The sequence below is a fragment of the Hevea brasiliensis genome, unplaced genomic scaffold (genome assembly GCF_030052815.1).
Source record: "Hevea brasiliensis isolate MT/VB/25A 57/8 unplaced genomic scaffold, ASM3005281v1 Scaf44, whole genome shotgun sequence".
NCBI lineage: Eukaryota > Viridiplantae > Streptophyta > Magnoliopsida > Malpighiales > Euphorbiaceae > Hevea > Hevea brasiliensis.
The window spans coordinates 161125-174192 of record NW_026614962.1 but is presented as its reverse complement, the minus strand read 5'-3'; the positions used below and the strand labels follow the sequence as shown (position 1 = coordinate 174192).

Here is a 13068-nt window from a genome sequence, read left to right as displayed (position 1 = left end):
CTAGACCTTATGCTTACGACGGATTACGTACTACGGATTGGACTGCTTAGGCTTAGTAGCATTTGCAGGAGTCAAATTACTTATTTATAAAAATTTTTGACATAAGTCAAAATAAAGGAAGATGAAGATTCAGTTTTCAAGGAAATGGAACCATAAAAAGCGATACCGGAAATGACTAAAGATTCACCCGCTGGTGCTTACTCTCAGAAAAAAGGAAAAGCTTTGACGACTGGGCGGACATACCGAATAAGTGGAGAGAAGGAATAGACCTAGGAAGGAAAGAAAGCGAAGTAAGCATCCAACTCTGGTACTAGCAAACGATGACTCAGGAAAGGAAGTCAAGGATGAGGGAAGGGATTAGTGGGCGGACGGTGTAGTTCCCCTTTCGTTGTTCTCGGTACTAGGGCCGATCCCATCCAGTCAGCCTAAAAGTCAATCCTTGCTTTAACCGCTTAGGCTCTTTGCAAGAAGGGTAAGGCAAGAGGACCACTACTGGGATTATTAAACTACTAACTGATGACCAGGGGACTACTCTGCTTCTTCCACTACTGATATTGACTGACCTGTTGAGAGGATAGCAGCAAGAGAAAGAAAAAAAGAAGTAGAGTTAGGTTCTGTTCTAGTGTGTAAGCATCTCTTTCCTCGGTCGATTCGTCTGCTCATTCAGCGTATGATTCTTATCCAATTGCTTCTTCCGATAAGTCTTATGTTATGAAACGAATTCGGCTGGAGATAGGCATTCGGATTCGTTACTTGGGGCTGATGAGGATGAGTTACTTCGGGCTCCTGAGGGCGAGGCGCTCCGGAGGAACGGGATAAACTTAATATTTTAGTTCGGCCTCGGCTTCAGGGAATAATTCCTCTTCAGCCGGTTCAGATTGAGAGGGAAAGAGCAGCCCTAGGCTCCGCTTCTTAGGATGATGCCTGTGCAATGTATGATCCATCGGATTCTTTTTATTATATTTTCGGTGCGTTGTTTTTCAGCGAATGAAAGAAACCGCTGATTCCACAGTTCCTTCATCAGATTTGGGTGCTTTTGAAAGAGCTGCTTCTGCGAATGACTCAACGGATACTAAAAATTTTTTCATCTAATTTCATGGAAGGAAATGGAATTTTTGAGAAAAGGCTTTTTAGTCGAAGGACTAGCAACCTGACAGTCCTAAGCAACCTGGAACCAACAACATTACATATACCATACTGCTATAGAAGACATGAGTACCAGTTAGACTACGGGACGCGTACACCCGAAATTGGTGAGCTACTTACTGCCCCTTAAGTCAAGAGCTAGTAGTACTATCAGCAAAGGATATCGTAACTATGGCGAATACGTTTTTCTTGCTTGCCATATACCCGGAATGCGAACTAAGCAGGAACATGTGAACTAAGCCCAAGGCATGATCCTGGATTGAAGTTCTGGAATTGTGGACACAGGGCGGAGGCATACCAGGCTTAATAACGACTAAAGACCATTGGACGACCGGGAAATAGCACTGACCAAGCAGGGGCTAAAAGCTTCTTCTACCCAGTCTTCTCCCATAGTCTCAGAAGAGGATCAATACGATCCCTTTGAGAAAGAACAAAAAATTCAACTATCAGAGCCATTGCGGGTGATTTCGACTTCGAAAGCCATGAGCCCCATTCAATTCACGAAAGCCTACGGAACAAACTTGCTACTTTTGTTTTGATTAACTCGTCGCTACTTCTGACCCCTCTACGTACCCTCTCTTTCTCAATCTAACCCTTCCATGTACCCGACACTAATTCCCAAGCAGAGGGAGGAGAAGGAGGATCTTACAACTACATCATTTATTATTACAACACTTAATATTACAATGAGAATGACAGAAGCCCGCTGCTAAACAAGCAAAGATTGGTAAATAAGCACAGAAATAGGTAAAGGAATGGAAGCACATCTTGTACCTTCTATGATCCATTCAACCAGCCTTCAAGATGAGAGATAGGCCTTTAGCAAGGAGATATCGCACGGAAAGCCGGATTAGGTCTTATAATCGATACTTCTTTTACAGGCCTTAGTCCCTTATTACCCTGAGGCTTAAGAAAAGATAGCCATATAAGTGACATCCTAGCCAGAGAAGAGCAACAGGAGCTATATTCAAGAAAGTTATGGACTGGAATCAGAGATTGGATGGACATCCGAAACAGAGAGGAAAAGAGGAAGCAAACAAGGCTAGCTCACGAAAGAAAGCCTTGCAACTACGCTATATATTGATATTGCAACTGCGCTAAAAAGGGCACATCAGCTTTCTCTGTATGTGGATTTTGGAGTCGCACTGATCGACAAGAAGAGCTCAAATTAGTAGACGGAAAAGAAGATGCAAAAGCTTTCGCACTTACTCGCATACACTCTTTTTTTCTGTATTTGGTACTTGTACTCTATGTAAGTCTCATTAGTTAATAGTAGAGCTCAGCTGGACTAAGCGAGGCAGTACTCTGAGCCATATCCGAGACCATTAGCATTAGTTCCCCTCTCACCAAAGCTTCCGAACTTGCCAAGAAGTGGCCTATTCCTACAGTACAGGTCTCTATCAACTAACTCAAGCACTAAAGAGAGGTGGGGCAGGACATCGATAGACAATAGACCAAGGAGCGAAAGCCACTCAGTTGCTTTCTAAATCGAAGAGAGCAGAAGGCACCTCGCCTAACATTATAGGAGAAGGGTCCGAAGGAGCTCAAATCTTCTTTGTCTTTGTGAAATTGAAGAAGAAATGGGCGGGCAGCTTAGACTCTTTCCCGAAGAGAGCTCCAACCAATAGATGAGATTAGAGACGCTAACATAACAGGGGCAGGATCTTTATATAAGATAAGAACCAAGAACGGGATATTCGCATTAGCAGAAGGAGGAGAGCATTGTCCTCTTGGGAGATGTAAGGGTTTATTCAATAACTTTTCCATGGAAACAGTTCCACATGTCTATCTTGAAAGTGATCAAGGACAATGTCAGATATCTCATCATGATTCTCACACCACTGCCCTAACTGATTCTTGAGTCTATGAATAAGGTTAGCCTCCCTTCTAACGAGAGTCGAAGTGTGAAAACGGTGTTTTTGTCCCTACAGGCCAGCAAGAGATTCCGGAATCTCTCTTTCCTGTGCGATATCCGATATATGATGATGATTTGCTGACTTATCCCACAGGTTTGTTTCCGCTTTATTTACTAATCTAATAAAGGCTAGTTTCCTGGTTTCATACCTGCATTCGAGAAAAGCGGAGCCAATCGGGAAAGATGGGAACTCTATAATCATTCTTGTATCTATTTTCCAGTCCAGCTGCTGATTGGATGCTTGACTGAATGCCCTCCTTTTACAGGTTATTACTCCTCGGATGAGGAGCCACCATCGGTACTAGTCCAGGAGATCAATACTAGCGAGAGTCCCACAGCTACGCTAGTTCGTTAGGTATAACGTGTTTCGGTCAGCTGGCCAAACTAACCCAGTCGCTTTTTTGCATGAGCCCTGTGGAGTCAAGTTACGAAGGACTTGACCGGCAGAGCGTCAATAGACCAAGAGTTGAGAAAGGCCTCGTTCCAACAAGTGGATGGTGCTTGCTGCCTTCAGCGGGGTATCGCCTTTCCTTTTGGTAGTAGGTTGATCTTTGTTTTTCTTCCTCACCCCTTTAGTTATGGTAGGATTGGTCTACCACTCAGCTCATACAAGATAATCGAGTCGAGAACTAGACAGTGCCCTTGCAGGCCTTATCTATCTCCCGCCCACCTTCAAGTTGGAGATCGACAGTTTCAATAGTCCCAACACCATTCTACCACCCATGGTTTCAAAGCATTGAAATAAGACAACAGAGGGGGTGGAGTGAGCCTAGAGTAGAGGAAGACTCCCTCTTAGACTCTCAACTCATACTTAGGAGAAGGGAAAGAAACTACGACATTAACCGAGGTTGAAAGAGCACAGGGAGCCGCTCCGCCAGTTGGCGTGGAGAGATGGGTCAGTAACTTTTGCGCATCTCGCGCTGTGGTGATTGGTAGAGGAGCCGAGCGTACGCTAGAATCAAGTGCCTAAGGGCTTCCACTAGGCAATCGGACCACTACATCGAATGAAAGAAACTGGTTTCACGCTGCGCTTTCTTTAAAGGAAGGAGTCTTAGATCCCGGGTAGTGAGTAGGCACTAGATTGAACGAGAAGGATGGAAGTGAATGAGCGACCTTTGCATATCCGTGTAATGTCGCAGATTAGGGGGCATTCTCCTGATAATATGTCTAAACCCTGGGGTAGAACCCATCTATCCGAAACTCTATTCTCTAAGACATCCAACTATAAGGAAGAAAGTAGCCAGCAGGAAATTGGATTGATCTCTTAATTGAGTTCGTGACCTACTAGTGGTTTAGTTTGCCCAGTTCTCTTTGCCTAGACCTAGACCTATAGGGAATCGAATGAGCTAGAAGAGAAGGCAGAAAGCCTATAAGTGGTTCGTCCCTTGATTCAGTCAGCCTTGCTTGACCGAAGGAGATAGAAGGCTCATCAATCAGTCATAGCCTTAACTGAGGCATTGGAGGGAAGTACGCATGATAATTTACAGTATGAAGAAGGTGCGCATTCCGATTTGGTCAATCTCATATCTTTCTTCTCTGCAACTCGGGTAAAAGCCTAGAAGTCAGAAGGAAGTCAAGATTGAATTGGATTTGCTTTCCGGCATTCTGCTTTTGTTTGGATCGAACTCCAAGGGTTGCCATTCTACTAAGTAAGAAGAAATCGAACTCGCAGGAAAATCTAAGTAGCAAAGGTACGACATTGTCAAAATGATTGGAAATCTTCCACGTTTGCCCTTAGTCGGTAATGATAGGTCTAGGTCTAAAAGGAAGGCATGTTGGCAAGAAAGCATTCACCGAAGGGGACGAAGTAGCAGAGAAGAGAGTGAATCTAGACTTGCATCTTCGAGTCTTATTAAAAGGAATAGATGCTGTTAGGTTAGAAAGATCCCAAGATCAGCTTTGCCTTTATCGGCATATCCGCTAGTTCAATCACCCTAGAGCTAGAGGGGAGGCAACTCACTAGTGGTAGCTCTAATATGTCTAAACCTCTAGAAAATTTTCTAGGCGCAGTACAGGGGTCGAACTCTTTGGATGGGAATAAGTACGGTAAGCCTGAAGCGGTGGCATGGGAACTTCCTTTCAGAAGGACTAATTCGGTCAACAAGGCTTTCCTGGGCTTTGGAATCGAACTCGAACTCTTATCTTAGATAGAGAGGCGACCAACGTAAGCTCTACTAATATAATAAAAAATACGAGGTGGGAAGTTACTCTTTAGAAAGGAAGAGAGTCTTTGTAAGGGGCGAAGCGGTGACTCGACCCTCTCCCTTATTCTAGATTCTGTAAGGGTCGCCGCCCATCCCCTTACCACACTCAACCTCCCTCTTTACCGCTTTTCTATTAATCAACATAATGATTATTATAAGACCTATTCCGAAGGGCTCGTCGGAGAGACCATTGTGGTTGCATAATAAATGAATATGATACTCAAGGCTATGCCCCCCACAATCATCCATTTGAGGGTTGTATCCCCACCCTCTATATCATCTGTGGGAACTTCTATAACGTCGATCATTGGGATTTCGTTCTCGAACGGAATGAGCTGTTGATCTATGATCAGATATATATCTGGGAGGATTTCCAAGGGGTAATGGCTTACCCACCCATAGTAGAACACCATTAGTAATGGAGTGATAGTTCCTGCATTCGTTACATTGACTAACCTTCTGATTCTTTCACTCACTGCTGCTGAGTTGCCAAAAGCATGAAGGGGGTATTTTAGATTGTTCACACTCAGTGAATCAGGAGAAATAATCCTTTGTGGAAAGACAATAGGCTTGACTTCTACCCTGGATAGCAGTATTGGAAGTATTCCAAATGGAAGTACCCCAACAGGAAGTACCTCAAATAGGCGGTAGTAGGCCTTATTTCCTATGAGAAACTTCCCCACTTTGATCAGCTTTAATCCCTCAAGGGGATCTAATTGTATTAGGGCAGCCACTCTTAATATAATATTAACTCTACTTTTTGTGTCATAACATAAAATACAATCTTTGATTCGAATCTTACCAGTCCAGAAGACTGATGGAAAGCTAGGAATAATATCATTATAGATAGGGCTTCTGGTAAAGGTACTTTCCCTTTTCATGCTGGGAGCTTCCCAGCGGCTTTCAAGTGCAAGTGGTTTTGCAAATAAGTCGTACTTGAACTCAGGCCTTTTTAATCCTAAATAATAAGCCCAATAACAATTATAATACAAAAAACTAGTATTATAAATTTTCCATTTACTATTATAAAAAATCCAATTATACTTTTTCATACTATTATTATTAGTTCTTTTATTGAAAATAATCATCTTAGTATCCTAAATTCCTATTACGTTCTTCTTCTTCTTCTCTATTAAAATTATCCCAGAAATCTGCAAGAATCCGAAAGCGTAATTCAGCATTATTTATAGCATCTATAGCAGAACTCACATCAGTACCAGAACAGAAATGACGTAAGAAAGGGTTCAGAACAACCTGCTTCCTTCAGAACCCTTTCTTATTACGTCATTTCTAAGCTTATGTGAGAACCTGCCTTGTTTGCCAACAAGACAAGGTAGAGCAAAGACAGCCCGCTGGTTTGCTTGAGCCACTGCCTACACCTGAACGTCCATGGGATAGCGTTACCATGGATTTCATATCGGCTCTTCCTAAGTCTGAAGGTTGCGGTTCCATCTTGGTGGTAGTAGACAGGCTATCGAAGTATGGAACCTTCATTCCTGCCCCACGGGATTGCACAGCCGATGAAGCAGCCCGCTTGTTCTTCAAGCATGTTGTGAAGTATTGGGGCCTTCCTAAGAGCATCATCAGCGATCGTGACCCTCGCTTTACAGGGAAATTGAAATGTGTAAACAGGGGTGGGCTTTCGGACCTGGTAGCACAACTAGTAGTTTGCTTTGAATCCTCCCAGAGCAATCTCGTGAACAATCTTTAGCATGGCTCGAGGCAGACGCCTAAGGTTTCCACTTAGAATCTTGACATCCAGCAGTCAATCCTTAATGGACAGGCCTAGACTACTATATAACTCAACTAAAAATCAAACTGCAATCTCTTATCGAAGTCGTATTCGAAAGCCAGGAAGCACCTCTTTTTATTCCGAAAAACGGGAGAAAAGCAGCCCAATCTAAGAGGATTCGTGTACTTTCATGAAATGAAGGTTCAAGACTGGGGAAATGGTGGAATTAATAGAGTTTGTAGGAGAGGACGAAGTGATTGTTGGAATTCCCTCTTCGGGGTACCGGCTACGAAGGAGGGATCTGTATGATATCACCTCTGGTTCCCTTATACCGTTCGTTGAGTCACTTTCCTTCGTTTTCTTCCCAATCTATGACGAAAAGGGTCTTCTTCGGAAGCTCACTTTTGATATGGGTTTTCTTGTTCTTAAGTGATAGAGGGTCTTTAGGCACTCTCGTAAGGTTTGGAGCCTTTGGCGATATTCGGATTCGGAGAAGGATTCCACTTTGTCTTTCTTTGACTTTCCCTCCACGCGTTGGCTGGTTATCTTTGGGAGTAGAAGACTTCCTCTCTTTTCTTTGCCATTTCAAACATTGCTTTCTTTATTAACTTTCACTTCTTTCAGAATGGTATGCTTTTGTCTTCTTTCGTTGTACGCTTTGTATCTCTCTTGGCCTTTTACACGAAGACGTTGTTCAACGGGAAGGATCCAAGCCCGCGGTAGTAAACCAAGGAGAAGGAAGTCAGCCTTTGACGAGACCAAGCAACTGCTATTTGACTCTTCTTCACAGAGAATGGAAGCATAAGCGCTATGGTCTGCTAATTAGAGCTCATTGACATGAGATCCGGCAATGCAAGTGTAGGCGAGCAACCTCCCATTAGCCTTTCAGAAAGGAAGCAATCACTACTTCATCTGAGGTATTTTCTATTGATCTCAACAGAGTTCTTCACCTCCTACATGCAAACCGAGGCTTGCCGGTAACACGTTGCGAAGCCAAAGGAACCACAGGTGGGCAATTCTCAATATTGAATTCGATTGCTTTATCCTCTTAGGCACTTCCCTAGGGTCCTATCACCCATCTTCGGAATGGAACTTCTATGAGATAGAAAGCGAGGAACGAACGAAGCAAGTCCCACCACATCCATCTGTATAAGCCGTTCACTACAATCAAGGCTCATGAGAAGAAAGGCTAACCAATGCCTATATACGAACCAAAGGTTAAATACCCATTTTCGATATTATAATTCCATTTCCTTTGTACGAAGTTACTTGTATAGGCAAAAACTTTCCACTTCTTATCTTTCTTCTTTTTCTTAGATACTGTAATATTCCTTATTCTTCTAGGAATAAAATAACTTTAACATCCGTCCTTTACTGGTCAGGAACCTAGCTTGAAAAATAAGAGTTTGACTTGCCCCCTACAGAAGTCACTCTTTTGCTTGCTCACTTCCTCAAGAAAACAGCCTTGGTAAATGAAAGAGTTTACCCGAGGAGACTGGGAAACTAAACATATTAAGTTGAGGGCATATTGATTAATATATCGATATATATGAGCATAGACCTCACTCATTGGAATTCACTTACAATCTTTATAAGTCAAGGGGATAGCATCACCTAGCGTAAATGAGATCTCCTCTCCGTAAGATCGCTTCATGGTTAAGGAAATTGTGAACTTACCGTAAGCAGATAAGGATGGGTAAGCAAACTGGATTAAGAGATCCATGGTCGGATTGAGGCGTCTTTGAGGCTGTACTACAGGCGGTATTCGTCTTTGGCTAAGGAAAAATAGAACCTCAATATAACCGACACTGGTATAGGTACGTTTTGGTGGCCTTCTCGCCTGGTGGAATCATACCACTACCGTTTCCTATCTGGTTAGGTTTTCCAGATGGGTTAGTAGTTAATTGCTATCACCTTGGTATGGTGCGGTATTTTCTTTTGGAGTCGTGTCGTCCAGATGAAAAGTATTTGTTGTCTGTGCGGGATGATTTTGAGCGTAAGCTCACTGAAGAAGGGGACTTCTACGTGGAGAAAGTCATGCTCAGATATTGGGTGGAATCTCTCGTACGATATGTCCGGTGCTATGAGGAAGCCTGTTGTGACTTCACTTTACCTTTGGAACAACTATTAGATCCACCTGCGGTTTGTCTACGTCCTGATCGGAAAGACCTGTTAAGTAAGTTTAACAAATATGGTCTGATGTTCAGATGTTATGACTTAATCCGTCAGCGTCGCTGTCCGCTACCTTTAATGGGCAGCGCTGTGCGATTGAATGTTGAAGTTGTGCAATCTCGTCTTTGGTTAAGAACCAACTCTTGGTTTGGTTGGAGTTGGTTTAACGGACCGAAGAGTGGCACTACGAGTTGTTTCATTATGTAAATACCGACAAAAACTTGTCGTGGGAGCAGCCAAAAAAGAAGAGACATGAATTCATTGAACGAAAGAAATATCGTAAGTAATTTGAATATTGATATGCCACCACCCTACTACTCGAAAGCCGACCTCTTCTTCGTCCGTGATGGACGTTGCAGATCAAAAGTGGAAAGATGCAGTTAAGGAGATCATCGCCACCACAGCGCTGTCTATAAATGAAGATCATAGGAGCTATAAGAGGCCATATGATGACAGCGTGGCCAAGAAAGCGTTCCCGCGATACTACGTCCCTTCGAAGTTTGATACATTTGACGAGACTGGTGATCCAAAAGAACATATCGCTCATTTCGAGCATTTAGCCAAATTTCAGACACAATGCGTTGATATTGCTCAACATAAAAAGCTGCTTATCAAGCAGTTCCCTAGCTCGCTCCGAAAGAACGCTTTCCGCTGGTTCTCCAGACTGAAAGCGAGATCTATTAGGTCCTGAGACAAGTTGTTTGAGTTATTATGCTCCTGATTTCGTTCTTTGAGGAAATCTATCACGTCGGAAGATTTACGGCGTAGTAAAAAAGAACCCGAGGAGTCGGTTGAGCTATGGAACGATTCCGTTTATTAGCAAGCCTTTCTCCCACGAAATCAGTTAGCAGAATCTATCCCAGAAGAGAAATTGGGAAAAATGTGTATTGCGGGAATCCGCATTGAATTGCGCTCGGGCTTGATTATTGCTGGAGGCCCTACTACTTTCGATGAACTCTCTCAACGTGCTACTGGAAGCAGGGCAAACCTGATTGAACGGCACGCATATGCTAATGTCGCAGATAGAAGTCGGAGACCTCCTAAAGGTAGCAAAGACAAAGGGAAGAAAGAAGGTCATCGAAAGGATTTGCACTTTGACATCAAGAAGAGCTCAAAGTCAAACGAGCCCTTTATATTTATATAGGATATAGGCAATGATATGCTGAAATTACCGAAGTCTGACTACCAAGTGCAGCCCGAAGATGAAGATGATCAATGGTTCTGCCGTTATTGCAGGAAGAAAGTAATTTACCAATCCCCAAAGCTACAAGAAACCCGAGACTACAACAACCGCTGCCCGAGAGTTTACTTTTTTGCGATGCGGCGTGATTCAAATTGCTACGCCTTCCGATCTCGCATTCGACGATCGGGAAAATAACAAGAAAAATTAGATGGGAGATTTTAGTGGGACAATGTGCCCTCGTATGCGGTCGCGGCAGATAAAGAAAAAAGAGCATTCCTGACTCGCGTCCATGATCCAGTCCATGCACGCGGTTCGGCCCATGCCTGCAAACTAGTCTACGCCCACGGTCCAACCCGCGCCTGCAGTCCGACTCATACCATCGCTCCAGCGTTAGAGCTTATCAACGACACTCTGGCCCGACCCATGAAGGCACCTACTACGAATAAAAATGGGTACAAAAATGCTCTATACAAGAAATGAAAGAAGCAGCTATCGCGGGATTTCCGCATCCGGAAGTCTCGCACGCACTCCTCCAGCATCAAATGGAGAAATACCTTATCCGCTCCTCGACCTAGAGGGCCGGAAAACCCTTTTTCTATGGTATGGGGAAGGAAGCTGAAACCACCATTCGAATAAAGGGCGGGGGGTGCCCCTATTTGTATGCGCATTCACACGACGGGCATGTTCCAAGATCTCCCGCAACGAGAACCTAACACATGGTTTATTGATAGTAAGCTGATTCAAAAAATGGATCATAGGTTGGTTGAATATTTAGTTCCGCTTAGGCTACGTGTTCTGTTCACGCGCTACTAAGCCGCACACAGGATCTTAGACAGGTTTCGTCCCCTTTCGGGAACACCTTCTTACTAGTAGGGGCTAAGCCTGATGCAAATATACCGAAAAAAGAAGATATCTATGGTCGATTCTACGAAGAGTAGATTCGCCCCTTATGTTATGGCTCGTCTCGCGCTTAGTCACTCGCGGGATTCGGATAGGGGAGCAGCAAGTCTTTTCTGAAAAAACTCGCAGTTCTCCCCTTTATCTAAAAAAGAGATATATTTTTTATATACTAACTCTTTGGTTGGATCGGACAGGGACTTCTAAAAAGATCTTTCCACTCATTCATCATACTCAAAGTCGAAGTCACGGCATGGGGGGCTCGGAAAAATAACGAGAATCGGTGTCGTGATGGTGCTACGAGATGGCGATTTATCGTATAGAAGAATAGATCCGCGGACCTATTGATTGACCATAGATGCGAACCGATCGACTGCTATCTAAGAGAAGATAAGTAGTTCTTCTATCGTTCAAGGGCAAGGGGAGAAGATGTAGCGGCTTGCCTAGATCTCGTATTTCCCACGTAGTCCGTCGGTCAAACCAACGATTCTCTTCTCAAAGTAATAGAGAGATTCTTTTTCTGGTATGTAACTCCGCGAGCTAGGAGCGCATCATCGGGGCAGGGCGAAAACGAACATAGGATCAGCATCATGGCCCTTTTCTTCTTTCTTTTGTTTGTGTCCGGTCCGTTGTGTGTGTTTTTTTTTTAAGGCTTATCCGGGCTCTGGGGCATCCCTTTCCTCTTCTTTCTTTTGCTGCTGATCTCACATCGAGAGCAGCTCCTTCTTGTTCAGGGTCATCAGATGAGAGATCTTCCTCCGACTCCGAGAAATCGGTCAAGCGGGAGGCTACCCTCGACTCACCTCTCTATCTATAAAAATCCCTCCCCAGAGGAGAGCAGAAGCTCCAGGATGAGTATGTCCTGGATTCCCGGATTCATTCTCGTCCTGATCCACCATGGAATTTTCGGAATCTACAAAAACATTCTAGGAGAGGGCTCGTAATGATCTTCTCAAAGATCAAAAGGTGCTGAAGTGGCAGGATAGGAGGGGATCTTTAGGTTTTTGTGAAAGGGATGCTCTTAGCATGTTATTGCTGAAAAGAAAACCCAAATTCCTCTATTTGATGTCGATTCATCCACACTTCCATTCTTTGTAGAGGAAGGCTAACTGCTTGCTGGCTGGGAGCTGTATGAGCGGTAACGTCCACGTACGGTTCCGTGAGAAGGGCGGTGGACAGAAATGGCCTTGTTGTACCTCACTCTCGTCTTCAATGGGGTCTGCTCTTTTTTTTTTGGGAGAGTATGCCAATATGATCTTAATGAGGTGCGGGGCTTTGCATCTGACATTCGTTGGGCTTCCCTCTTCGGGAGCCTGCGTCCCGGCGTTTTTGTGCAATAAACCCTTCCGGCTGAAGACTAGTGGTAGGTGGTCACGCGGAGCTTTCGGAGAAGGGTAGCCTAGTGTGTAAGCACAGCAATGAACCGCGGCGAACCCTCAGACGACCTATCTAAGATTAGGGGGGAGATCCTCAGTAGTGGTGACCCTTTCACTTTTCCACGGACTGATACATGTACCGAATGCTCATACGGGAAAGTTGACTCCTGGGGGTTGCTCTGAGAAATCCTTTCTTTCTCGTCCACTCAGGGGGGTGCGGACACACTTGCGCGGATTACAGGTGACGGTTACAAGAATGGCGGGGAAGTGAACAGTACCCGACGACATTCAGGGATGGATGTAGACCCATCGGGCAGGGATAATCATTCCGGTCCTGGGAGAGGCGGCGACCATTCTCAAGAACCAAAAAGACTGAGCTGAGGGAAGCCCTATGAGTCACTGAAACGACGGCAGGAGGGCCCTTGATCTATCATCAATAGAGG

At 44.2% G+C, this 13068-nt stretch overlaps 2 protein-coding genes across 2 annotated transcripts in view; both read left to right on the top strand.

Moving 5' to 3' along the window:
* The first annotated feature begins 10049 nt into the window (after nt 1-10049).
* On the top strand, nt 10050-12682 carry LOC131177395 (uncharacterized mitochondrial protein AtMg00530). Its single transcript, XM_058142357.1, is given in 3 exon segments — nt 10050-10242; nt 11901-12062; nt 12065-12682. Coding segments are annotated over 3 exon segments (513 nt in total). The 3' UTR covers nt 12223-12682.
* Nucleotides 12616-13068, top strand: part of LOC131177391 (uncharacterized) — a 3668-nt gene continuing 3215 nt past the window's right edge. The window contains exon 1 of the mRNA XM_058142356.1: nt 12616-13068. This exon is cut by the window's right edge and continues 3215 nt beyond it. The gene's annotated coding sequence lies outside the window, so the exon portion shown is untranslated.